A 26795-nucleotide genomic window follows, 5' to 3' on the forward strand; every position below is an offset into this window, starting at 1 on the left:
GAGCGAGCAGAAGTTCTCTACTTTGCGGTTGTGGATGGACGCAAAGAGGTCTATTTGTGGATACCCCCAATATTGGAAGATTGTGTCCGCTACCGCGGGGTTGAGAGACCATTCGTGCGGTTGGAAGGTTCGACTGAACTTGTCCGCTAGAATATTGTCCACGCCTGCCAAGTAGGTCGCTGTGAGGTACATCAAGTGGGAAAGAGACCACGCCCATATCTGTGCAGCTTCCTGACACAGAAGGTAGGAGCCCGTTCCCCCTTGCTTGTTGATGTACCACATCGCCACCTGGTTGTCTGTCTGAATCAGGATGGCCTTGTTTGAGAGGCAATTCTGAAAGACTCTGAGGGCATATCTGATCGCACAAAGCTCCAGGAAATTTATCTGATGTTTGGCTTCCTCTGGAGACCAGGTTCCCTGAGTCTGGAGGCCATCGACAAGAGCACCCCAACCTAGGTTGGAGGGGACAGTTGTCAAAATAATTTTAGGTTCTGGAATTTGAAAGGGAAGGCCTTGAAGAAGATTGGAGAGCCGCATCCACCAGGCCAACGACAGGCGGAGCTGCTTGGTAACGTGGACAATGCAGGACTTTGAATGATAAGCCTGAACCCACTGGGACTTCAGAGTCCATTGCATGACTCTCATGGTGAGGCGTGCCATTGGAGTGACATATACAGAGGATGCCATGTGACCCAGAAAAAATGAGGAAATGACGAGCTGTCGTGTAATCTCGATCCTGGAGGCACTGCGCTAGGGACTTGAGGGTACGAGCTCGATCCAGAGGGAGGAATGCTTTTGCCTGCATGGTGTCCAGGTCGGCTCCTATGAAGGATAGGGCTTGAGATGGAACTAGGCTGGACTTGGGATAGTTGATCAGAAACCCAAGAGACAGCAATGTATGGAGAGTTAGATGTAAGGGGGCTAGTGCGTCCTTTTGAGTTGGAGCCCTTATCAGCCAATCGTCGAGATAAGGGTAGACATGGACGCCTTGACACCTCAGGTAGGCCGCGACCACTACAAGGCACTTGGTAAAGACTCGAAGTGCGGATTCTAGGCTGAAGGGCAGTACCCGGTAATGAAAGTGCTGGGGGCCGACTAGGAATCGAAGGAATTTGCAGTGAGACGGAGTGATCGAGATGTATGTGTACGCGTCCTGAAGATCCAGAGAGCAAAGCCAATCTCCTCTTTGCAGAAGAGGAAATAGAGAGCCCAAGGTTACCATCCTGAACTTTTCCTTCTGTAGATACTTGTTTAAGGCACGCAGGTCCAGGATTGGACGAATGCCTCCTGACATTTTTGGAATGAGGAAATACCAGGAATAGAACTTCTACCCCTGCTGGGAGAGGGGCACCAGTTCTATCGCCCAGGACCTCAGGAGGGTTGAAACCTCCTCCTTCAGAAGAGAGGAGTGGTCGGATGATCCCCATGTCAGCCGAGGTGGGGAGTCTGCTGGTACAGACAGGAAGTTGACGTGGTAACCTTGAGTCAGTACAGCGAGTACCCACTGATCTGAAGTGATCGTGTGCCATATATGTTGGTGAAGTGGCACAACCGACTGCTGACGGGTACAGACGGTACAGGAGGTTGGCTTATGCTCTCCAGCGAGGAGTCAAAATCCAGCAGCTTGGCCCTGTGGAGGAGCTGTCAGTTTTCTGAGGCCTGGATTGTCTGGCCAGACCTTTCTGGTAAGATCTGGAGGGGCGACCTCGAGTAGGCAGGAGGATAATATCTACGTGGCTTGACGGATGGCTGCTTAGAGTCTCTTCGGAATGTCCTTTTAGAGGTGGACGGGAAATCAGAAGGCACCAATGAAAGCTGGCGTAGCGTCTCGTGGTGGTCTTTGAGCTGTGCTACGGTCCCCGAAGAGATTATCTTCAGCGCAGGGCAGGTCAGCTAACTGGTCCTGTACTTCTGGTCTTAAGTCAGAGGACTTCAGCCAGGCCCATCTTCGTGTATTAATCCCCGCTGTGGACACCCTAGAAGCAGTGTCAAAAGTGTCTTAGGCAGCGTGGTCCTCATGCTTGCCAGCATCTAGATCCTTCTGAGCCAGGGTATTGAGTTGATCCTGAAGCTGGTCGGGTAAAGATTCAGAAAATTCCTGGATCTTTTTAAATAGGTCCCTGTTATACTGGGTCATGTATAACTGGTAGGAAGCAATGCGAGAAATAAGCATTGAGCCATGGAAAACATGATGGCCAAATGCATCCAGGGACCGCTGTTCTTTCCCTGCAGGTATGGAAGAATGAGGCTTAGAACGTCGTGCCTTTTTCTGGGCTGACTCTACAACCTCAGAATGCGGAAACCAGGGGCTGTCTGTACCAGGTAGGTGGCATCTGTTTTTCGATTCACCGGTGGTACAGAGCCTGGATGCTCCCAATACCTCTTCATCAAGTCAAGGAGGACTTCATGAACAGGTATGGACATGATCTCCTTGGGTGCATCTACGAATTGGAGCACTTCCAGCATCTTGTGTCTGGAGTCCTTTTCCATCTGAAGTTGAAATGGTATAGCTTCAGACATTTCTTTTATAAAATTAATAAAGGACAGGTCCTCTGGAGGAGAACGTCTTCTCTCCTCAGGGGGAGATGGCTCTGAAGGTAGCTCAGAATCCTGGGAAGAATCATTGGTCCAAGGCTGATCATCTGCTCCCATAGGATCTCCAGAGGGAAGTCATGGTGCTATTCCTGAAGGATCAGGCCTAGGAACCGACGGCATCGATGGAGGCACCGATTGAGGATGATGCGGTATCGATGGTATCTGTGACATCGATGGTCGAGTCTGTGGCAAGATTCCAGACAGCCCGGGCATAGGTTCCGGCCTCGGTGTCTCCTCATCGTCCGATGACAAAGGAATCGGGGTGGAAGGCGTTGGACATGCCGGTATCCTCTGTTCCACCGGTGGAAGGGCACCGATCAACGCATCCAGCCTGCCGAGTAGTGGTGCGAGCGCCGTGGGAATCGGGTCGGCGACTGGGGCTGGCATCGGTGCCGGCGTCGATGGAGGTTGGAAGCCCTGCAGTGCCTTTCTGATGGCCTCTTGGATCATCTGATCCAATTCCTCACGGAAGCTTGGGGCATGGAACCCCAGCTCCGGAGTAGGAGGCAGCACTGGTGTAGCCGGAGGGTCCACCGGTGAAAGTGGAGTCGCTGCTCCTGGCACCAATGAAGGTGGGGAACGCCTTGGTGATCCAGTCGCAGAGGAGGATGGGCCTTCTCTGGACGGGATTTCTTTGTTGGTGGCTCTGTCGACACAGAGGGATTGCCTGGATCAGTGGACTGAGCCTTCAGATAACAGTGTCGACGCTTTTCACGATGTTCTCCTCTGTCCTTCTCCGGAGCCGAAGAGGAAGAAGTCGATGCCTTTGGAGAAATTGGTGCCGGGTAGACAGCACCGGTGTCCCGCTGCTGGCGAGAGGTCAATGGCACCGGCTCAGGCGATGTCGAAGTGCTCGATGGAGTCTGTGGCTTTCCCTGAAAAAGACACTCCATCTTCTCTGAGCGGGCCTTACGGCCCTTCGGTGTCATTTGGGCACATTTGGTGCAAGTTAAAACGTTGTGGTCCGACCCCAAACACAACACACAGACCCGCATGGACATTGTCAGAGGACAATCGGGGCACCGATGAAAACCGGATGCCATGACTTCGACAAAAATTTAGCCGTGGTGCGGTCGATGGCCAGTAGGCCCCAAAGGGAAAACCCGAAGGGAATAGACAGCAAATGAGGGTAAAGCCTTACCTTACAACCTCAGACTACGGAATCTATGGGGTAGAATTTTTTTGAAATTTTGGAATTAAGTTTCAGTGAAGAAAATTACTAGGAATCTCTAGAGAGCTCCTTAACCCGCGTGGCTACTGCTGCGTGGAAAAAAAGAGACTGAAGGGGGGCCCCTGCTGGATGCAGGGTTAGTGCCATGCTGGGCATGCCCAGTAGGTGCCAGTCAAAGTTCTAGAAACTTTGACAAAAGTGTTCTGTGATTGGGCTCCATCCTGATGATGTCACCCATATGTGATGACTACCATCATGCTTGTCCTGTGAGAAATATGTTACCACTATGTAAATTACTAGCTGGTCTTGGACTAAATTACTACATCTATGTAGATGACATGCAGATTGTAGTACCAATTAAAGATTCTATTGAAACTTCAATAAAAGTATGGAACGTTTATCTCTCTGCCATCAACAAGTTTTAACACATATGAACCTATGCTTAAATGAAGCCAAAACAGAAATCTTATTATTATGTAATAAACTAAATGAACAATTTATCGGTGAAATTAATGAGTTAAAAAGTAATCAAGCTTACATAAGAACATGCCATACTGGGTCAGACCAAGAGTCCATCAAGCCCAGCATCCTGTTTCCAACAGTGGCCAATCCAGGCCATAAGAACCTGGCAAGTACCCAAGAACTAAATCTATTCCGTACTACCATTGCTAGTAATAGCAGTGGCTATTTCCTAAGTCAACTTAATTAATAGCAAGTAATGGACTTCTCCTCCAAGAACTTATCCAATCCTTTTTTAAACACGGCTATACTAACTGAACTAACCATGTCCTCTGGCAGCAAATTCCAGAGTTTAATTGAGCGCTGAATGAAGAAGAACTTTCACCGATTAGTTTTAAATGTGCCACATACTAACTTTCTATTATCTGAAAGACTAAATAACCGATTCACATCTACCCGTTCTAGACCTCTCATGATTTTAAACACCTCTATCATATCCCCCCTCAGCCGTCTCTTCTTCAAGCTGAAAAGTCCTAACCTCTTTAGTCTTTCCTCATAGGGGAGCTGTTCCATTCCCCTTATCATTTTGGTCGCCCTTCTCTGTACCTTCTCCATCGCAATTATATCTTTTTTGAGATGTGGCGTCTAGAATTGCACACAGTATTCAAGGTGGGGTCTCACCATGGAGCGATACAGAGGCATTATGACATTTTCCGTTTTATTCACCATTCCCTTTCTAATAATTCCCAACATTGTTTGCTTTTTTGACTGCCGCAGCACACTGAACTGACGATTTCAATGTGTTATCCACTATGACGCCTAGATCTCTTTCTTGGGTGGTAGTTCCTAATATGGAACCTAACATTGTGTAACTATAGCATGGGTTATTTTTCCCTATATGCATCACCTTGCACTTATCCACATTAAATTTCATCTGCCATTTCGATGCCCAATTTTCCAGTCTCACAAGGTCTTCCTGCAATTTATCACAATCTGCTTGTGATTTAACTACTCTGAAAAATTTTGTATCATCTGCAAATTTGATTATCTCACTCGTCGTATTTCTTTCCAGATCATTTATAAATATATACTGAAAAGTAATGATCCCAATACAGATCCCTGAGGCACTCCACTGCCCACTCCCTTCCACTGAGAAAATTGTCCATTTAATCCTCTCTCTGTTTCCTGTCTTTTAGCCAGTTTGTAATCCACGAAAGGACATCACCACCTTTACCATGACATTTTACTTTTCCTAGAAGCCTCTTATGAGGAACTTTATCAAACGCCTTCTGAAAATCCAAGTACACTACATCTACTGGTTCACCTTTATCCACATGTTTATTAACTCCTTCAAAAAAGTGAATCAGATTTGTGAGGCAAGACTTGCCTTGGGTAAAGCCATGCTGACTTTGTTCCATTAAACCATTTCTTTCTATAGTTCTGTGATTTTGATGCTTAGAACACTTTCCACTATTTTTCCTGGCATTGAAGTCAGGCTAACCGATCTGTAGTTTCCCGGATCGCCCCTGGAGCCCTTTTTAAATATTGGGGTTACAGTAGCTATCCTTCAGTCTTCAGGTACAATGAATGATTATAATGATAGGTTACAAATTTCATTTTTGAGTTCCTTCAGAACCCTGGGGTGTATACCATCCGGTCCAGGTGATTTACTACTTTTCAGTTTATCAATCAAGCCTACCACATTTTCTAGGTTCATTGTGATTTGGTTCAGTCCATCTGAATCATTACCCATGAAAACCTTCTCCGGAACGGGTATCTCCCCAACATACTCTTTAGTAAACACCGAAGTAAATAAATCATTTAATCTTTCCGTGATGGCCTTATCTTCTCTAAGTGCCCCTTTAATCCCTTGATCATCTAACGGTCCAACTGACTCCCTCACAGGCTTTCTGCTTTGGATATATTTAAAAAAGTTTTTACTGTGAGTTTTTGCCTCTACGGCCAACTTCTTTTCAAATTCTCTCTTAGCCTGTCTTATCAATGACTTACATTTAACTTGCCAACGCTTATGCATTATCCTATTTTCTTCTGTTGGATCCGAAGATCTTTTGGTTAAAATAGCTTCTTTCACCTCCCCTTTTAACCAGCTATAGAATATCATGCTCAAAACTTAGGAGTAATTTTAGATTCAGAACTCAATTTTAAAAATTGTATTTCCTCTATAACCAAAGATTGTTTCTTTAAGCTGCACGTACTTAAAAACTTCAGACCACTTTTACATAATTTTAGAACAGTTTTGCAAGCACTGCTTTTCCCAAAATCAGACTACTGTAACGCATTATTTCTAGGTCTCCCGGCATCCACTACTAGACCTCTTCAGATCCTGCAAAATACAGCTGCCAGATTTCTTATAAACACAAAAAAATTTAATCATATTACCCCCATTTTGAAAGAACTTCACTGGTTATCAATTCCTTCCCGAATAAAGTTCAAAATTTTTAACACTAATACATAAATCATGCTCCACAACAAAATCTGCGTTCATCAAATAAAGGATTACTATGAATACCCTCCCCCCAAACTGGCACATCTAAATACAGTCAGAGAGCGGGCACTTTCCTTGGCAGAGCCAAAATTACAGAAGTCCATACTAACAGACTTGAGAGCAGAGGTAAACCCACAGGTATTTTAAAAGAAACTAAAGACCTGGCTATTTCAGCAAGCCTTCCCAGATTGATTTTTCCTCTTTTGCTTTCTTTTAGTATTTTGTTTTAGTATTTTATTGAGCCTTTTATTTGTATTTTATTTTACTGAATTTTCTATGAACATTGTTTTATATATCTTTATGTATGATGTACATGCTTTATTTTATACTGATGGATTTTATTGTATTTGTTTTCTTTGTAAACCGATATGATGTTATTTTGAATACTGGTATAGAAAACTACATAAATAACTAAATTGTATTAAGCATGGATTTTCCTTAAAATAGTAAACATTGATAAAGGGAAAAGTAAAAGCACACATCTCTCTACCTACTCCAACATCATTTCTCGAACTGTTGTAGAGACTTTCTCCCTGGAGTTGTCATTCCATATTAACTCTGGATTTTCATGTGTCCCTTCAAAAATGTGCACAGCAGCTTCAGGACTATCTCTCATGGCATCCATGAAGACACCAGGCAGAAACTTCATCAGTGTAATCCTAACCTATAAAGACAGAAAAACATGCAGCATAAGTTTTAGTTTCCTCATATATTTACTTCATATGAGCTCTTACAAGATGAGCCTGTTCCTTGAAATAGTTTTGCACACTGCTTTTCCAAATGAAATAGCTAATGAAATCAGATTCTGGGCCTAATTTCTGAAAGTTTTTACCTACTGGCACAAAACGGGGGAAACCTTTAACCCCTTCAGTACAAAGTTATTTGGGAAATACTGCAGCTTACAGACCAAGGTTTTCTTCTAGGTTTTGCTCTTTGGATTCCCAATCAGGAAATGAGCACAAGAAATTTAAACCTTTTTACTATCACATATCAAACCACCATAAAACATAAATTAGTAGTACATAACACATATAAATGTTCTAGTCTCAAAGTCATGCTACACAAAGGCCAAAATAATAACCTGTCATTTTTAACTGTTCCTAAACATATTTCTATATAACCAAAAATATATTCATATATAAAGATGCATAATGTACACATATGATAAATCTGTTACTATCACGTTCAAAGTGTTTGTAGTTCACCAGTATATGACAGTGATGAAAACAGTGTTATACATAAGGCTACTCAAATACATTCCTCATATTTATTGTTTCTCTTGTCTAATGCGCTTCCCACTTTTTTTTCAGGCTCCTACGAACTGCATTCTCTCAAGAGGATTGGATGTATGTGAAGTAGCTGGAATATATGAAGAAAAGTGGTACACCACCACTACGTGCAAGCAACCAGACCGGTTAGCTGTGCTGCCAGGAAAAGGTTGGGAAACATTGCGCTATTGTGTTGTGACGAGATCACCATTTACTAGGTGGTATACAGTAGGGATGTGCATTCGTTTTTCCCGATTTAGGTAATTTCAACGAAACTGCCTAATTCGGTATGGTTCAGGAAAACTGAGAAACAAATGAATTTTTTCTGAAAAATTCATTTTTCGGGTTAGCGCACTAACCCGAAAATCGGGGCCCCCGGGAAAAAAAACCCCGAACCGCAGGAAAAACGAAATTCCCGCAGGGGGGGCCCCCTGAAACGAAGCCAGACACGATAGCAAAACCCGAAGCATATCTCTAGTATAAGAATTATTCCTTACCTGCTAATTTTCGTTTCTGTAGTACCATGGATCAGTCCAGATGGTAGGTTATGTCCCCCGTCCAGCAGATGGAGTCAGAACAAAAAGCTCGGGGGGAGGTCCTATATAACCTCACCTCCCTTAGCTCAATCTTCAGTAACTAGACTAACAAAGCCAAGAAGAAAGAGACGGAGGGATCAAGTAAAACGAACGCCCTCTAGGCAAATTTTTAACTAAATTCATAACTGCAGCTCAACTAACCCCAGAGGGAACTTGCACAAACAGAACTATGAAACAAGTGACAGTTCCTGGAACACCAGGGAGCTCAAAGTAGCACCGTAAGAACAGTCGAGCAGGGCAAAACCCCAACTACCCCCAACAGACAAACAGGGAAGGTGTCTGGACTGATCCATGGTACTACAGGAACGAAAATTAGCAGGTAAGGAATAATTTTCTTTTCCCTGTACGTACCAGGATCAGTCCAGACAGTGGGATGTACCAAAGCTTCCCTACTCCGGGTGGGCCGAAAACAGCCCTGCTCGAATGACTCTATCACCGAAGGAACCAAAGACTGGAGCACGCACGTCCAAACGATAGTGCCTTGCAAAAGTATGGCGTGACTTCCAAGTGGCTGCTCTGCAGATCTCCTGCGTGGACACAGACGTGCTCTCCGCCCAAGACGTGGCCTGGGACCGAAGGGAGTGTGCTTTAACCCCCAGCGGTGGAGGCCGGCCAGCCGCGAGATAAGCGGAAGAAATCGCTCCCTTCAGCCATCTGGCGATAGTGGTCTTGGACGCCATATGGCCCTTCTTAGGTCCTGACCAGAGAACAAACAGATGATCCAAAAGCCGGAACTTATTGGTGGACTCCAAATAGCGCATCAAGCATCGCTTGACATCCAGACTACGAAACTCCCTGGACTCCGCCGCGGAAAAGGAAGGCAATTCCACCGACTGATTGAGATGAAAAGCGGAAACTACCTTAGGGAGAAACGAAGATACCGTGCACAAGGAGACCCCCTCCTCCGTAAAACGGAGGTATGGCTCCTGACAAGACAACGCTTGTAGCTCGGAAATGCGACGCGCCAAGCTGATCGCCACGAGAAAAAAGGGTCTTAAATGTGAGATCCTTGAGGGTGGTCGCCTGAAGGGGCTCGAAAGGTGAGCCACTGAGGACGCGGAGGACCAAGTTGAGACTCCAAGAAGGACAAGGTGGCCTAGATGGTGGCCTCAGATGTTGTACCCGCCTGAGAAAACACAGTATGTCCGGGTGGGAAGAGAGTAACGAATCACGCCTGTCATGAAGAAAAGCTCCTAAAGCCGCTACCTGCACCCTGATGGAGTTATATGCGAGTCCCAAGTCCAGCCCGTCCTGTAGGAATGAAAGAATCTGAGGTACCGAGGCATGAGCCGGAGGAATGGTACGTGACGCGCACCAAGTCTCAAAAACCTTCCAAACCCGCACATTCGTAACGGAAGTGGACGTCTTACGGGCCCATAAGAGTGTAGAAATCACCACCTCCGGATAGCCACGGCACCTCAACTTACGCCTCTCAAAAGCCAAGCCGCAAGACAGAAGCGTTCTGCCTCCTCGAAAAATATAGGACCCTGCCGCAGAAGGCGCGGGAGGTGACCGAGACGTACCGGGTCCTCCTCTGTCAGGTTGAGGAGGTCTGAGAACCACGGCCGTCGTGGCCACTCCGGCGCTACCAGGATTACCGGCCCCTGATGGTTCTCTATGCGCCAAATCACTTTCCCCATCAGGGGCCACAGAGGGAAAAGATACAATAGTATCTGTTTGGGCCACGGGAGAACCAGGGCATCGACCCCTTCTGCGCCATGTTCTCTTGTTCGACTGAAGAATTGAGGAGCCTTTGCATTGCCTGCTGTGGCCATGAGATCCAGGTGAGGAATTCCCCATCGATGAACGATCAAACTCATGGCCTCCCCGGAGAGCTCCCACTCCCTGGGGTCTAAGCACTGACGGCTGAGGAAGTCCACCTGTACATTGTCCACGCCTGCAATGTGGGAGGCCGCCAGGCGGGTCAGATGAAGTTCCGCCCACTGCATCAACCTGTCCGCCTCCCACGAGACCTGTTGACTCCTCATGCCTCCCTGGCGATTGATGTAGGCCACCGTGGTCGCGTTGTCCGAGAGGATCCTAACAGCCCAATGACGAACCAGCGGTAGGAAGGCCCTCAACGCCAGGCGGACCGCTCTGGTCTCCAAGCAGTTGATGGGCCACTGTGCCTGTTGCGTCGTCCAAAGGCCCTGGATGGAGCTCGTCCGACAGACCGCTCCCCCAGCCGGTGAGACTGGTATCCATGGTTACCACCACCCAGTCCGGAACCTCCAGGTACACCCCCTTGGCCAAGTTTTGAAGATCCAGCCACCAGCGGAGACTGAGACGAGCGGCTGTCGATAATGAAAGGACCGACTGGAATTCCTGTGACACCGGCTTCCACCGGGACAGCAATGCCTTCTGGAGAGGACGCAGGTGCGCAAAGGCCCACGGCACCAGGTCGATAGTAGAAGCCATGGTCCCCAGAACCTGTAGGTAATCCCACACCGTAGAAGTCGTGAGCAACACGAAGTGAAGAATCTGCGCCCTCTCCTGCTGCAAGAACACCTTGCCCTCCTTCGTGTTGAAACGCGCGCCCAGAAAATCCAACAACTGAGATGGAGTCAGGTTGCTCTTGCCGTAGTTGATGATCCAGCCCAAAGAACGAAGCAGTTGCACCACCCGATCCACCGCTTGTAAGGCCTGGGTCCGCGACTTTGTGTGAATGAGCCAATCGTCCAGGTAAGGATGTACCAGAATCCCTTCCCGACGCAGCGCCGCGGCTACTACAACCATTATCTTCATAAAAACACGCGGAGACGTCGCCAACCCGAAGGGCAGAGCTCGAAACTGAAAATGCTGACCCAGAACCTTGAAGCGCAGAAAACGTTGATAATCCCTGTGGATCGGGATGTGAAGGTAGGCCTCCGTGAGATCCTGGGAAGCGAGGAACTCCCCTTGATGAACCGCAGCCAATACCGAGCGAAGAGTTCCCATGTGGAAGCGGGGAACCCGGAGAGACCGGTTGACGGTCTTGAGATCCAGGATGGGTCGGAAGGTACCTTCCTTCTTGGGTACCACAAAATAGATGGAATAATGCCCCCGACCCAGTTCAGAGGCGGATACCAGCACTATCGCCCCCAGGGAGAGGAGGCGGTCGAGGGTCTGCTGCACGGCCCTTCGCTTGAGGAGGGACCCGCATGGGGAGAAGAGGAACCTGTCCCTGGGCGCGCGGGCAAAATCCAATATGTAGACGCGTTTTAGGATATCCAGGACCCATTGATCCGACGTAATCTGGACCCACTCTTCGTAGAAGAGAGCAAGCCGGCCCCCTATCCTAGGAGTCGGCTCGGGGGTCGGCCTGGCATCATTGTGTTGATTTAGAAGCGGTGCTCGACCCTTGGCTCTCCTTACCGGGCCTGCGCCCTCGAAAGGACCGGTTCCAGGTATGAGAGCGAGACGAAGGAGCCCGAGGTGATTGCTGTCGTCTTGCAGATCGGGACCGGTGCTGGTTCCGGGACCGGTTCCTGGAGAAACTGAACGACCTTGCGTAGCGGGGCCTATCCTCCGGGAGCTTGTGCACCGCATTCTCGTTGAGGGACTTGATGATTTGATCCAGATCTTCTCTGAAAAGGAACTTGCCCTTAAATGGAAGCGACCCTAGCCGGATCTTAGACGAGGCATCTGCCGACCAGTTGCGGAGCCACAGAAGGCGATGGGCCGAGAACGCCCCCACCATTTATCGAGCCAGGACCCGGAGGAGGTCATACAGGGCATCTGCACCATACGCCACCATGGCCTCCAACCTGTCCGCCTGCTGCGCCTCGGCCACTGGTAAGTCCTGCGAAGTGAGAAGTTGTTGCACCCAACCAGCCCTGCTCGCTGTGCTAAGGAACTACAGATGGCTGCTCTCATCCCAAGCGCCGAGACCTCGAAGACCCTCTTAAGGTAGACCTCCAGCTTCCTGTCCTGCAGGTCCTTCAATGCCGTGCCACCCGTCACCGGAATGGTCATACGCTTTGTGACCGCTGAGACTGCTGAATCCACGGCCGGGACCTTTAGCAGCTCCAGGAACTCCACCGGGAGGGGATAGAGCTTCTCCATCGCCCTACTGACCCTGAGCGTAGCCTCTGGGGTGTCCCACTCCCTAGAGATCAATTGTAAGAAGGTAGGATGCGTAGGGAAGGCCTTAGACATGGGCCGAAGGCCTGCAAGAAGCGGATCCCCTTTCCTGACCTTGGGATCCGGTGCGTTCGGATCCGGAGGAGCATCGATGTCCATCTCCTGCAGGATATGGGGAATCAGGTCATCCAGTTCTTCTGACTGAAAAATACGAAGCACCCTCGGATCGTCACCCTCCACCTGGGACGCCAAGGTGGGGTCATCCCCGGCTGGATCCGAGAGAGGTCCCTCCTCTGGAGTGCGTAAACCCCGCGTAGACCCCGCCGGGTCACGAGAGGGACCTGGCCGCTTGCCCGCTGGCTGACCACTGTCCTGTGGGGAGGGCCCCCCAGCGGGAAGACCGTGCGCACCAATTTGGAGGGAGGAGGCCCCATGGGAAAATCCAGGGGCAGACTGCTGCTCTGGAGAAAGGCCCTATGCAGGAGGACCACGAATTCCGGGGAAAACGTGGGCACCCTCGGGGGAGGGCCAGCCGGGGTCTCCCCCTCCGAAAGGCTCTACTCCTGTGCCCCAAAAGGCGCTAGAACCGGTGGCGCTGCTGTGGTCGGGCCCCCTGTCTCCTGATCTGACATGCTGGCATCGTCATCCGAAAACAAGATGGCCGCCGTTCCCGCGCTCAGCGGGAACGGGGCCTGCCGCTTGCGAGCCGCGCGGTCCTCCCCGCGGGCTCCTGTGCCATCTCACGGACTAGAGCTGTCTTCCCCCGCGGGAAGACAGCTCGCGCAAAGTCCCTCGCGCGACAGCTGGCTCTCTTGCCGGCCACAGCCCGAACAAGCCTCTGCACGCGGCATCACGAGGCCCGGGGAGAGGCAGGAGCAACTAACAACAGCAGGAATCCCTGTGTCCGCCAGGCCGAGCGCGCGACCAACCCCTCCCATGACCCGAAGGAGCCGCTGAGGAATCTGGCCTCCCAGCGGCCCCGGGGAATAGTGCGTCGCGAGGCCGCGGGTTGGCGACGAGCAGCGGGAGGGAGGGGGGGGGAAAGATCAGCACCACTGATATGCACCCCCGCAAACCGGCGCGAATCCAAAGGACCGGCGAGTGTATCTGAAAGGAACCTTAACAACCAAAAATAAAAGCCAACACTTACCCTGACCGGCCCAGAAGGACAGAGGGAAGGGAAAACAGGAGGGAAAAGACAAGAAACAGACCTGCCCACAAGTTCCCCCTGCACCCTCAGCAACAGCTTACTCAGCTGCCCTGTTTTATCGTATATCTTTTTTTTATTTTTTTTAACTTGATCCCTCACAGTAAGAACAAGATCTAGAAGCCTAAGCTCCTGTGCTGGGGACTACCAGTCCCCTGCTCACATCTGCTGGAGTCAGAAGATACTGAAGATTGAGCTAAGGGAGGTGAGGTTATATAGGACCTCCCCCCGAGCTTTTTGTTCTGACTCCATCTGCTGGACGGGGGACATAACCCACCGTCTGGACTGATCCTGGTACATACAGGGAAATTGTTGAGATTACTTACCTGATAATCTCCTTTTCCTTAGTGTATGCAGATGGACTCAAAACAAATGGGTATTGTGTGCTCGTGCTAGCAGTTGGAGACGGATCTGACGTCAGCACGGGTACATATACCCCCACAGGAAGTGTAGCTATTCAGTAATCTTCCTAGCAAAAGCTTTATGGATATATGTGTGACTGACCGATCGATTAATCAGCAGGATTACCCATACCAATTGATGGTAGCTGGAGACCGCCAGAGTTCTCAACCGGAAGGTGTTGACACCCGGCAGGGTGGAAGCCCTATTATAAGCAAAACATGGCTTACCGTGAGTCAGCAAATCCCCATGTATACCGGCAGCTGGGCGGGATGCTGAGTCCATCTGCATACACTAAGGAAAAGGAGATTATCAGGGAAGTAATCTCAACATTTCCTAGCGTGTAGCAGATGGACTCAAAACAAATGGGATGTACAAAAGCTACTCCCGGACTGGGCGGGAGGCTGCCCGAGGACCGTGTAGGATCGCCCTCGCAAATGCTGTGTCCTCCCTGGCCTGGACGTCCAGACGGTAGAACCTGGAGAAGGTATGGAGGGAGGACCACGTCGCCGCTTTGCATATCTCTGCAGGCGACAGCAGCTTAGCTTCTGCACAGGAGGCTGATTGTGCTCTGGTAGAATGAGCCTTGACCTGTAGAGGTGGTGGTTTTCCTGCTTCTACGTAGGCTGCCTTGATAACTTCTTTAATCCAGCGGGCGATGGTCGGCCGTGAGGCCACTTCCCCTTGCTTCTTCCCGCTGTGCAGGACGAACAGGTGGTCCGTCTTTCGTACTGCTTCTGACATTTCCAAGTATCTGCACAGCAGTCTGCCGATGTCGAGATGACGTAGCATTCGACCTTCTTCCGATTTCTTCAAACCTTCCGTGGTTGGCAAGGATATGGTTTGGTTGAGGTGAAATTGTGAAACCACCTTGGGTAAAAAGGATGGAACTGTGCGAAAATGGATAGCCTCTGGAGTGATTCTGAGAAATGATCACGACAGGATAGTGCTTGTAGCTCTGAGATGCGGCGTGCTGAACACACAGCCAGCAAGAACACCATCTTCAAGGTTAACAAACGGAGAGACAGGCCTCGAAGGGGCCTGAAGGCTGATCCCGCTAGAAATTCCAATACTAGGGTTGAGGTTCCACAAGGGCACTGGTCACACTTCAGTGGCGGGCGAATGTGTTTAACTCCTTTCAGGAAACGTGAAACGTCTGGGTGCTTGGCAATGGATTTGCCGTCACGTCTGGGACCGTAGCAAGACAGCGCTGCTACCTGTACCTTGATGGAGCTGAGGGACAGACCCTTCTGAAGCCCATCTTGTAGGAAGTCCAAAATGATAGGAATCTTAGCGGTATGTGAATTGGTGCTGTGAGAGTCGCACCAAGCTTCAAAAACTCTCCAGATCCTGATATATGTTAGTGAGGTGGAGAATTTGCGTGCTCGAAGGAGCGTATCTATAACCAGCTCCGAGTATCCCCGTTTCTTCAGTCGAGCCCTCTCAATGGCCAGACCGTAAGAGAGAATTGAGCCGGATCCTCGTGGAGGATGGGACCTTGCTGCAGCAGGTCCCTGTGAGGAGGCAGAGGTAGAGGGTTCCCTGCCAGTAGTCTTCTCATGTCTGCGTACCAGGGTCTTCTTGGCCAGTCCGGGGCCACTAGAAGAACTAGGCCTCTGTGTTTCTGAATCCTGTGAACAATGGCGCCCAGCAGGGGCCATGGAGGAAAGGCGTACAGCAGGATCCCCTGAGGTCACGGTTGTACCAGGGCATCGATCCCCTGAGCCCGAGGATCTCGCCTGCGGCTGAAATATCTGGGAACTTGAGCGCTGGACCTGTCCGCTAGTAGGTCCATGGCTGGCGTCCCCCATCGATTCACAATTATCTGAAAAACTGTGGGTGACAGTTGCCACTCCCCCGGGTTTAGGCTTTCTCTGCTGAAGAAGTCTGCCGTCGTGTTGTCCTTCCCGGCAATGTGGACGGCGGAGATGTCCTGGAGATTTGCTTCCGCCCAAATCATCAGGGGAGTTATTTCTAGGGACACTTGTTGGCTTCTGGTTCCCCTCTGTCGATTGATGTATGCCACTGTGGTGGCGTTGTCTGACATCACTCTGACCGCTCTGTCGCTAAGTCTGTGGGCAAATCGCAGGCACGCAAGCCTGACTGCCTGTGCCTCTAGTCGGTTGATGTTCCACCTTGACTCTTCTCTGGTCCACCGCCCTTGGGCGGTGAGTTCCTTGCAGTGTGCTCCCATCCGTTCAGGCTGGCATCTGTGGTGAGCAGAATCCAGGTTGGGGAGGTCATTCTCGACCCCCGGCTCATGTGGCCGGGCTGTAACCACCACCGTAGCTGAGTCCGCACTCTGGCCAGCAGAGGTAGGTGTATGGCGTAGTTCCGCGATCGTGGACTCCATTGAGATAGAAGGGCGCGTTGCAATGGTCTCATATGAGCCCGCGCCCAAGGCACCACTTCCAGAGTGGATGCCATGAGGCCGAGGACTTGTAGGTAATCTCGAGCTGTGGGCTGGCTGGCTCTCAGCAGGACCTGCAGATGATTCCGGAGTTTTGACTGTCTCTTGGAGGTCAGACTGACCTTGTTGTCTTGGGTGTCGAATTGGACCCCTAGGTATTCCAGCAACTGGGATGGCTGTAGGGAACTCTTCTTTATGTTGACTACTCATCCTAGGCTTTCCAGAAGAGCTATAACTCTGTTGGTTGCCCGGTGACTCTCCTCCGGTGACTTTGCCCTGATCAGCCAATCGTCCAGGTAGGGATGGATGAGGATTCCTTCCTTCCTGAGTGCCGCCACCACTACTACTATTACCTTGGTAAAGATCCGCGGTGCAGTGGCCAACCCGAAGGGTAAAGCCCGGAACTGGAAGTGCTGATTCAGGACTTTGAAGCGTAAATAGCGCTGGTGATCCCGATGGATTGGGATATGCAGGTAGGCTTCCGACAGATCTAGGGAGGTTTATTTATTTATTTATTTTTAGTTTTTATATACCGATCTTCTTGCATTAGATACAAATCAAACCGGTTTACAAAGAACAAAGAACATGCCAAAAAGGCGATACAAGGAACCATGAATGTAAAACGAAAAACTTAGGGTAACATAGTCAGATAGTTAACTGAACAGTTTAAAAACAATTAGAAATTACATATTGATAAAGGTCACAATACGTGAAACAATCCAATAAGTTGTGCAAAGGATCCATTAGGAAGTGGGCAGTAAGAAGTTAAGAAGGGGATAAGGAATAGAGGAAAGATAAGCAAGGTAAGATTAAAAGGGTATCTGAGGGTCTCTTCTAGGGAACAAGAGTTAGAGAAAAAGAGAGAAAAATGAGAGAGGATTAATAACAAACTAAACCATACTAGTGGAGAGAAATGAGCATGGAGGTGTTGAGATAAAAAATAAATAGAGGGACTTTGATTAGTTAGAATGAAGGTTCTGGAAACGCGAGGTTGAATAACCATGTTTTTAGTTGTTTCTTGAAGGAGATGGGGCAGGGGTCCTGTCGGAGGTCTGGAGGGAGAGTGTTCCATTGACTGGGACCTGCGGTAGAAAAGGCCCTGTTCCTTAAAGATGTTTTAGCATGAGGGACGAAGAGGGTGCCTTGGTATGCTCTTCTCATAGGTCTAGTGGAGATATTAGGGCGAACCTGGATGGAGAGATCGAGTGGGGCAAGGTTGTGTAGAGTTTTGTGCATGATGGTCAGGACTTTGTAGAGGATTCTATGTTTGATGGGGAGCCAATGAAGGTTGTAAAGGATGGGTGTGATATGATCCCTCTTTTTTGAGTTTGTTAAGATCCTGGCAGCCGAGTTCTGTAACATCTGTAGAGGTTTAATGGTGACAGCCGGGAGCCCTTGCAACAAGGAGTTACAGTAATCAATTTTGGTGAGTATGACTGATTGCAGAACCAAGCGGAAGTCATAGAAGTGCAGGAGAGGTTTAAGCCTTTTAAGGACTTGTAATTTGAAAAAGCACTCTTTCGTTGTATTGTTGACAAACTTTTTGAAGTTCAGCTGGTTGTCCAAGAGGATGCCTAGATCTCTTACGTGAGAGGTGTTTTTGATGTTATCTTGCAATGTTGAAGGGAAGGTAGGTAGAGAATGGTTATTGACCTGATGCTGATCATCTGGGTGATAAGCTGTCTCCTTAGTGAGGAAGTTTTCATCTTGAGAGATAAGGAATTTGGTCTTGTCTTTGTTGATGATTAGATTAAGCTTAAAGAGGAGTGAGCTGATTTCCTGGAAACAACTGTCCCAAAAAATAAGGGATTTTTGCAACGATTCCTTGATAGGGATGAGAATTTGGATATCATCCGCGTATATGTAATGCTTGATTTTCAGATTGGTGAGGAGGAGGCAGAGAGGAAGCAGGTATATGTTGAAGAGGGTTGGTGAAAGAGCCGAACCCTGTGGAACACCCAAGTTGGAACTAATTGGGTGTGATTGTTTATTATTGATTTTAACCTTGAATGATCTATTGCTAAGGAATGAACGGAACCAGTCCAGTGCAGAACCAGAGATGCCAATATTTGCAAGTCGGTCTAGCAAAATTGAATGATTGACTGTATCAAAGGCAGCTGAAAGATCAAGTAAAATCAGTAGGTGCGCTTGTTTTTTGTCCATGTTTACAATGATGGAATTGGTAAGTGAGATCAGAAGTGATTCCGTGTTTAGAGATTTACGAAAACCATATTGTGAAGGTGCTAGGATCTTATTATCCTCCAGGAATTCAGTGAGTTGTTTATTAACTATTTTCTCCATAATCTTGGCGATGAAGGGAAGATGGGCAATGGGGCGGAAATTTGCTGGATCAGAAGTTGACAGGTTGGGTTTTTTTAGGAGAGGTTTCAAGATAGCTTGTTTTAGTTAATCAGGCACTAGTCCTTGTGTTAAAGAACAGTTGATGATTTTTGCAATAGGCTTAGCAATAGTATTTGGAATTGATATGAGGAGGTTGGAAGGGATGGAGTCTAGGGGATGAGAGGAGGGTTTGATTTTTTTCAGGATATTTTCCACTTCGAGAGAAGAGGTGGTTTCGAAGTAGTCTAATTTTGCGGTCTGTTGGCGTGGTGGTGTATTCAGATGGTGGATGGGGGGGGGGGGGGGGGGGGGTTGGATGAAGAAAACTGATTGAGGTAAGAAACTCCCCTGGCTGTACTGAATTCTTGACAGACCGTAGAGTTTCCATGCGAAAGCTGGGGACCCGTAGGTGTCGATTGACTGACTTGAGGTCCAGGACGGGCCTGAAGGTGCCCTCCTTCTTGGGTACTATGAAATAAATGGAATAATGCCCAGAAGTTACCTCTTCCGCAGGTACTGGGATTATGGCTTTTAGGGCCAGGAGCCTCTGTAAGGCCACTTCTAGTGCCACTGTCTTGAGTGGCGAACAAGGAGATTCCACAAACTTGTTCGGCGGAAGCCGAAAGTAATCCAGGTAATATCCTTCCCGGATGATGGCGAGGACCCACTGGTCCGAAGTGATCTCGACCCACCTGTGGTAGAAGAGTGTTAGCCTGCCCCCTATGGCTGCTACCCTCGGATGGGTCGGTTGATTGTCATTGTGGGTTACGGCCGGGGCCAGAACCTGGGCCCGTTCTCTTCTTGGTGTGCTTAGCCCGAAAGGGCTGATTCCTGGCCTGAGAACGAGGTGCTTGATAGCGAGACCTGTAAGGGTTGAAGCGCTGCGAGGTTCTACCTCTGGCTGGTCTGGAAACAGAACGCTGGCTCCTCCTCGACCTGTCTTCTGGTAGACGGGGCAATGGAGAGGCACCCCATTTAGTAGCCCAGTTCTCGAGGTCGCTGCCGAACAGTAGGGAACCCTTAAAGGGCATTCTTGTGAGTCGTGTCTTGGAGGACGCGTCGGCCGCCCAATTGCGTAGCCAAAGCTGTCTCCTGGCTGCCACTGAGGAGGACACTCCCTTGGCTGCCGTATGGACGAGGTCGGAGGCTGCGTCAGTGAGAAATGCGAGAGCTGATTCCATGTCTTCTCCCGGGGTGTTGTTTTTTGCCTGTGAAACAGGAGCGCGTCTCCACGGTGCAGCAAGTCGCGATTCGAAGGGACAGGGCTGCTACCTCAAAAGCTTGCTTCAGAATGGTGTCCATGCATCGGTCATGTGTATCCTTGAGGGCCGCTCCCCCCTCCACCGGAATGGTGGTGCGCTTCACAATTGCGCTAACTATGGCGTCTACCCTGGGGCACGCCAGCAGCTCCTTGGACGCCGGATCCAGAGGGTACATGCCCGACCCCCTTTGAATGAGGCCTCCGGTGCCTTCCATTCCAGCTCGATTAGCTGCTGTGCTGCTAGTAGTAGGGGGAAATGGTGAGCCGTTTGGCGCAGGCCCTCTAGCAGGGGATTCTGTACAGGGTCCCCCTGGGGGGTCCTGGCCCGGAATGGCCAGCTCCGATAAGCATTGTGAGACCAGGCCTGGCAGATCTTCTTTCCGAAAGAAGTGTCTGATGGTTTGATATGGTCTATCGCCGAGGGAAGTGCACCCTCCTCGGGGGGTTCCTCACTTACCTGGGAATAATCCGAATCCCCATAATCGGGGCTGTCGGGTGGTGAGTGGCTGCGCCTAGGTCTCGAGGGTCCAGGGACCGGATCAGCCAGAACGGGAGGACCCATTCGAGGAGCAGACTGCATCTGGACAAAGGCGTGAATCCCCTTAAATAATTCCACCCAGGAAAGCGAAGCCGGATCTGGCCGCAGGGGTACCAGGTCTCTCAGGTTCCCTGGCTGCTCGCAGCGGCCTGCGAAGTCCGGCGTGGCCCCTGAGGAACCTCTGGGCTGGGGCCGGTCTTGTCCTGGAGCTCCCATGGCTTCCTCACATTGGGCATATAGTGAGTCTGCTTCCTCGTTCTGTGTGGCTCTGAGGTTGCATGCTGAGCAGAGGTTTAGAGCGTTCATACCTGATTCTGGAGGTGCCGGCTCTGCGGACGCATGGGCGTTCTTATGCTCCATTTGCCTGAAATGCGGCGTCGCCCAACGATGTGCGCCTAATACGTGCGCTTAACAGCCTGCGCCTAGAACGGGCGTCTTATAAATGTGCGCCTATACACGGGCGTCTTATAAATGTCTTATTAATGTGCGTCTATAAACGGGCGTCTTAGAAAGTGCGCGTATCCGAGCAGCGTGTGCTAATAACTAACCACGTGCGCCTATCGCGTGCGCTAACCACGTGCGCCTATCGCGTGCGCTAACCACGTGCGCCTATCGCGTGTGCTAACCACGTGCGCCTATCGTGAGCGCTAACAACATGCAAGGTGTGCTTAATTTGGAAAAGATGAGTAGGCAGGCAAAATGCCGACCTCCCAGGCGGGCGGCCTCGTAGGCAGGCCCAGTTAGTCCACACTTCCTCGGAGACCAAGTAAAGATGTACGCCTTACCTTGTCTTCGGCGCTTCCCGGCTGCGACCCGGGCGGTCTCCGGCTGCGGGGGGAGAGGGGAATACCTTCACCGCCGCACTTAAGGAAGTGCACCCGCTGCCTCTAGGCTGCGCCCGAACTCGTCTTGCTCGGGGGCCAAGTCCTCGCCGGGACCGAGGCTGCCTCTAGGCCGCGCCCGAACTCGTCTCGCTCGGGGGCCAAGCCGCGCCCGAGCCCTTCTCACTCGGGGGCTGGGTCCCTGCCGCGAACCGGCCACCGGACTGAGGCTCTTACCTCCGAGGGACCACGGAAGTCAGCTCGGGAAACTCAACTGGGTGAGTGACCGCCTGGTATCACCACAGGAGTGCGGGGCTCGTCTTCAGTAGCTTCTTCTATGAATTTAGTCGTTAGAATTTGGAAACACGCTCAGCGAGCATGGGGTAGCTTCAAACTGCTTTGGAGACGGAAATTACTGAATAGCTACACTTCCAGTGGGGGTATATGTACCCGTGCTGACGTCAGATCAGTCTCCAACTGCTAGCACGATCACACAATACCCATTTGTTTTGAGTCCATCTGCTACACGCTAGGAAAAGTAAATGCCTTTGTTTGAGGAGCTGGGGGTAGGAAGTGGGATCTCCAGTCATGTGAGGGAGGAAATCACTCCATCCCAAGTAGAAATAAAAATTCTCTCCCCACGTGCTATTTTCCTCTAGCAGAAGCAGCTGTCCTTTACCCAGCCCTGCAATATGTTGTGCTGGCAGGCTGCAGGTGAGGGGAAGGGGGGGGGGGGGGGGGGGGGGAGGAGGGGCTACAGATCTAAGACCCCTCGTGTCAAATTGATGTATTGGTGATTTATAACATTATGTATTCTAACTAATCCTCAATGAGGAGTACTGTGAGGCAATTGGTAGTTTTGCAAGAAGCTGCTCAGTATACATAGCAAAAAAGATGGCAGATTCAAGAGATGGACGCTGTAATTAACTGCTCATTACTATAAAATTTTCTATTAGAAGAAAGATTGGACATTCTTTGACACATATCTTTGGAATTCAAATTCAAATATTTTCAGTTTTTTTAGATCTGGCAGTTAAAACTGATGAGCGAATTTTCAAAGGGCTGCGTGCGTAAAAATCGGAGACTTATGCACGTGGCTGTGCCCTCCGTGTGCCGCATGCATTTTCAAAAGGGTGCAGCCATGGACATAAGTTCCAATACATGCACAAGTGCCAGGCCTTGAAAAGGGGTGGGCTAGGGGCCAGGTCTGGGCAGTGCACATAATATAAAATTGGTTCGTCCATGTATGCGCAGCCCAGGAACTGTGTGCACATGGACGTGCGGCTCCTCTTAAAATCTACCTCTGAATTTCTATCTTTCTAGTTTAAATTATTCTGATTCTTTGCCATAATAAAATTGCCCCGATAAACATAAGAAGAACATAAGAACATGCCATACTGGGTCAGACCAAGGGTCCATCAAGCCCAGCATCCTGTTTCCAACAGTGGCCAATCCAGGCCATAAGAACCTGGCAAGTACCCAAAAACTAAGTCTATTTCATGTTACCGCTGCTAGTAATAGCAGTGGCTATTTTCTAAGTCAACTTAATTAATAGCAAGTAAGGGCCTTCTCCTCCAAGAACTTATCCAATCCTTTTTTAAACACAGCTATACTAACTGTACTAACCACATCCTCTGGCAACAAATTCCAGAGTTTAATTGTGCATTGAGTAAAAAAGAACTTTCTCCGATTAGTTGTAAATGTGCCACATGCTAATTTCATGGAGTGCCCCCTAGTCTTTCTACTATCCGAAAGAGTAAATAATCGATTCACATCTACCTGTTCTAGAACTCTCATGATTTTAAACACCTCTATCATATCCCCCCTCAACCGTCTCTTCTCCAAGCTGAAAAGTCCTAACCTCTTTAGTCTTTCCTCATAGGGGAGCTGTTCCATTCCCCTTATCATTTTGGTAGCCTCTCTGTACCTTCTCCATCGCAATTATATCTTTTTTGAGATGCGGCGACCAGAATTGTACACAGTATTCAAGGTGCGGTCTCGCCATGGAGCGATACAGAGGTATGACATTTTCCGTTTTATTCACCATTCCCTTTCTAATAATTCCCAACATTGTTTGCTTTTTTGACTGCCGCAGCACACTGAACCGACGATTTCAATGTGCTAGCCACTATGACGCCTAGATCTCTTTCTTGGGTTGTAGCACCTAATATGGAACCTAACATTGTGTAACTATAGCATGGGTTATTTTTCCCTTTATACATTCCCTATATGTATTATTTTTCCCTATATGCAAAAAGGAGGATATTGAAACATGAGCTGTGTTGGGCTTGGGGGAATAAGTACATTTAAGGCCTTATTTCAAAGATAAGTGTCAATGGATTTCATATTCTCAAAAAAAGTTTAAATCCAACACAAAATATTTTCTAAAAATTGCTTAGGAGACCAATGATTATAAAAGATTGGGCTATTCTCATTTATGTAATCTTGGCTGGTCCAAAGTGTTGGTACCACTAACTGCCATTAAGTGATACACTAAGGGGCAGATATTAAAACATTGTACGCACGTGTCCATGTGCATGCGCTACCCGGTGCGCTCGCATGTTATAAAATGCCAGGTCAGCATGCGCAAGGGGGAGAAAACAAATGCACTTATGCGGTGACGCATCGGGGCCTTCCCCAGTTCTCTCCCAGTCCACTCCAATTAAGGGGTTGGGAAGTTCCCTCCCAGTCCACTCCAATTAAGGAGCGGACTGGGAGGGAACTTCCCAACCCCCTATCCTGCCCTCCCCTTATCCCTATCCTAAATCCTCCCAAATGTTTTGTCCTACCTTTTGCTCCTGCTTCTGAGCAGGAGCAAGTTCCGCACACCGCACAGCGGCAAATGGCTGCTGTGTCGGGCGCCTCTAGCCCCGCCCTTTTCACTAACCCGGGACTTACACGTGTCCCAGGGGTTTATACGCATGGCGGGGCCCTTTGAAAATTGGCCCGGCGTGCTTAAACCCTCAGGATTCATGTGCGTCTTAAAATCCGCCGTTAAGTCTCATATCTATCTAATTATATATAGTTTCGCTAAGATAATCAGGCTTTGTGACTCCATAGGATGTGGATTTTTTCATATTATTTATTACCATAGTACATAAAGGTTATTATTGTTAGTCCTAAATGGACTATAACATCAACCTTGCTTTCCAAGTCTTTCTAGTCCAGCAATACTAAGAATATGGTTTACATCTCTGCTATCTGAGAATCCCAGTAAGCTTTTAACCTGATCTCTCTCCAATTTCACCAAAGCAATTCCTCTGATGATCAAGACCATCACCAGAAATGTATAAGAACATATACAACACTATGCTGACTCAGACCAAAGGTTTATTGAGCCTAGTACCCTCTCTCCAACAGTTGCCAATATGGGTCACAAGTTTAGTAGATACCAAAAACAGAGTAGATTTATTTCTTGCTGTTCACTGCCAGGAATAAGTGATGGTTTCCCAAAATTACCTTGCTAACAATAGTTTATAAGCTTTTTCTCCAGGAACTTGTTCAAACCCTTTTTAAACCCAGCTATGCTAGATGCTTTGACCATGTCCTCCAGCAGCAAATTCTAGAGCTTGCTTGTGTATTGAGTGAAAACAAATATTTTCTCTGATTTGTTTTAAATCTGCTACCTATTAGTTTCATGGAGTGTCCCCTAGTCTTAATACAATTTGAAAGGGCAAATAACCATCTCCTATTTATCTATTTCAGCCCACTTGTGATTTTATAAAACTATCATATCCCCTTTCAGTCATCTCCTCACCAAACTGTTTAATCGTACTTCATAATGAAGCCATTCCAACTCATTTTTTACCTTTACTTTACTTTTTCTAATTCTGCTTTATCTTTTTTGAGATAAGGCTGCACAAAACACCAATAGTATATCAGATTGATACAGAGGGTAATACTTAGTCTTATCAGCACAATTGTTATAGAATAAGGATTTGATTATATAAATAGTAACATCTCAGAAAGTTTCCAGATGCTGTGTTTTTACTGATGTGTAATTTAATGTTTGTATATTTTATATATTTTTTGTAACTAGTTACGTGTTCTTATGAATTTTTTTTATAATTGTTTCAATGTAACTTGTTTAGAATTTAGATAGGAGAGTTATAAATATTTTAATTAAATTATGACGACAGGTTATGTAGGTTAGGCCTCCTCAGCTTGGAAAAGAGACTACTGAGAGGAGAAACATGACAGAAGTTTATAAAATCATGAGTGGGGTGAAATGGGCAAACAGAGCATGGTTCTTTACCTTTTCAAACAATAATGAAACAATGGGACACTCCATGAAACAACCAGCAGATTTTAAAAAAATGTAGAAAGTACTTTTTTACTTAGCATATAATCAAGCTACTGAATTTGTTTCAAGAGGATGTGGTCAAGGCACTAGCATAGCAGGGTTTAAAAAAGGGTTGAACAATTTATAGCAGGAAGTGTCCATAAAGCATTAGCCAAGCTAGTCTAAAGAAATCTATTGCTGTCCTGAGAATGAGCAACAAGAAACACATCTACTTTATGAGATCTCTGGGTACTTGCAATCTGGACTGGTCACTATCAGAGACAGGATGCTGGGCTTGATGGATCTTGGACTGACCCAGGCATGACATCTCTTATGTTATGATTGACTGAAGGTGTAGCATGTTCAGCCTTTGGAGGAACCCTGTGTGGCCATGCACAAGCACAGCTTAGGACAAACATTGTTAAAAATGCTACTTCTCTGGAAATTATTAATTTCATTTAACCTATCTGAATGAGATCTTACATTTTAGCACTGCACATTGTTGGTCATATTTTCTCCTCTTGCTTACCTTTGGACCTACTAGTTTATCTGCTGTCATTTTGGCAAAAAGCTCTGCTGTCTGGGATCGGACCTGTGGATGGGTTGAGTTGCAGAACATATCTAGCAAGTAGATTAAAGCACCTGCAGATGACAATTAGTGCATTTGGTATGGGAAGATAGTTTATTTTGCAACATTAGACAAAATCATTCTATGTTCACAAGTGTAATTTTGAGCATCCATTTTAATAATAAAAAAAAAAAAAGCAAAGATGAGCACTCCAGAAAAACGAAAAACTGAAGCATCTTCCTTATACACAAAGGAACCTTGTTTACGCAATGAAAGCATTTCATTGGCTGTTGCCTTCACATCATACTCTGT

At 48.2% G+C, this 26795-nt stretch overlaps 1 protein-coding gene across 1 annotated transcript in view; it reads right to left on the reverse strand.

Moving 5' to 3' along the window:
- The window catches only part of DNAJC13 (DnaJ heat shock protein family (Hsp40) member C13), a 701712-nt gene that overhangs the window by 107252 nt on the left and 567665 nt on the right, over positions 1-26795 (reverse strand). Inside the window, 2 exon segments of the mRNA XM_029587070.1 lie at positions 7226-7395; positions 26445-26557. Coding sequence (XP_029442930.1) covers positions 7226-7395; positions 26445-26557 — 283 coding nt within the window.

The sequence above is a fragment of the Rhinatrema bivittatum genome, chromosome 2, assembly GCF_901001135.1.
Source record: "Rhinatrema bivittatum chromosome 2, aRhiBiv1.1, whole genome shotgun sequence".
Lineage (NCBI taxonomy): Eukaryota > Metazoa > Chordata > Amphibia > Gymnophiona > Rhinatrematidae > Rhinatrema > Rhinatrema bivittatum.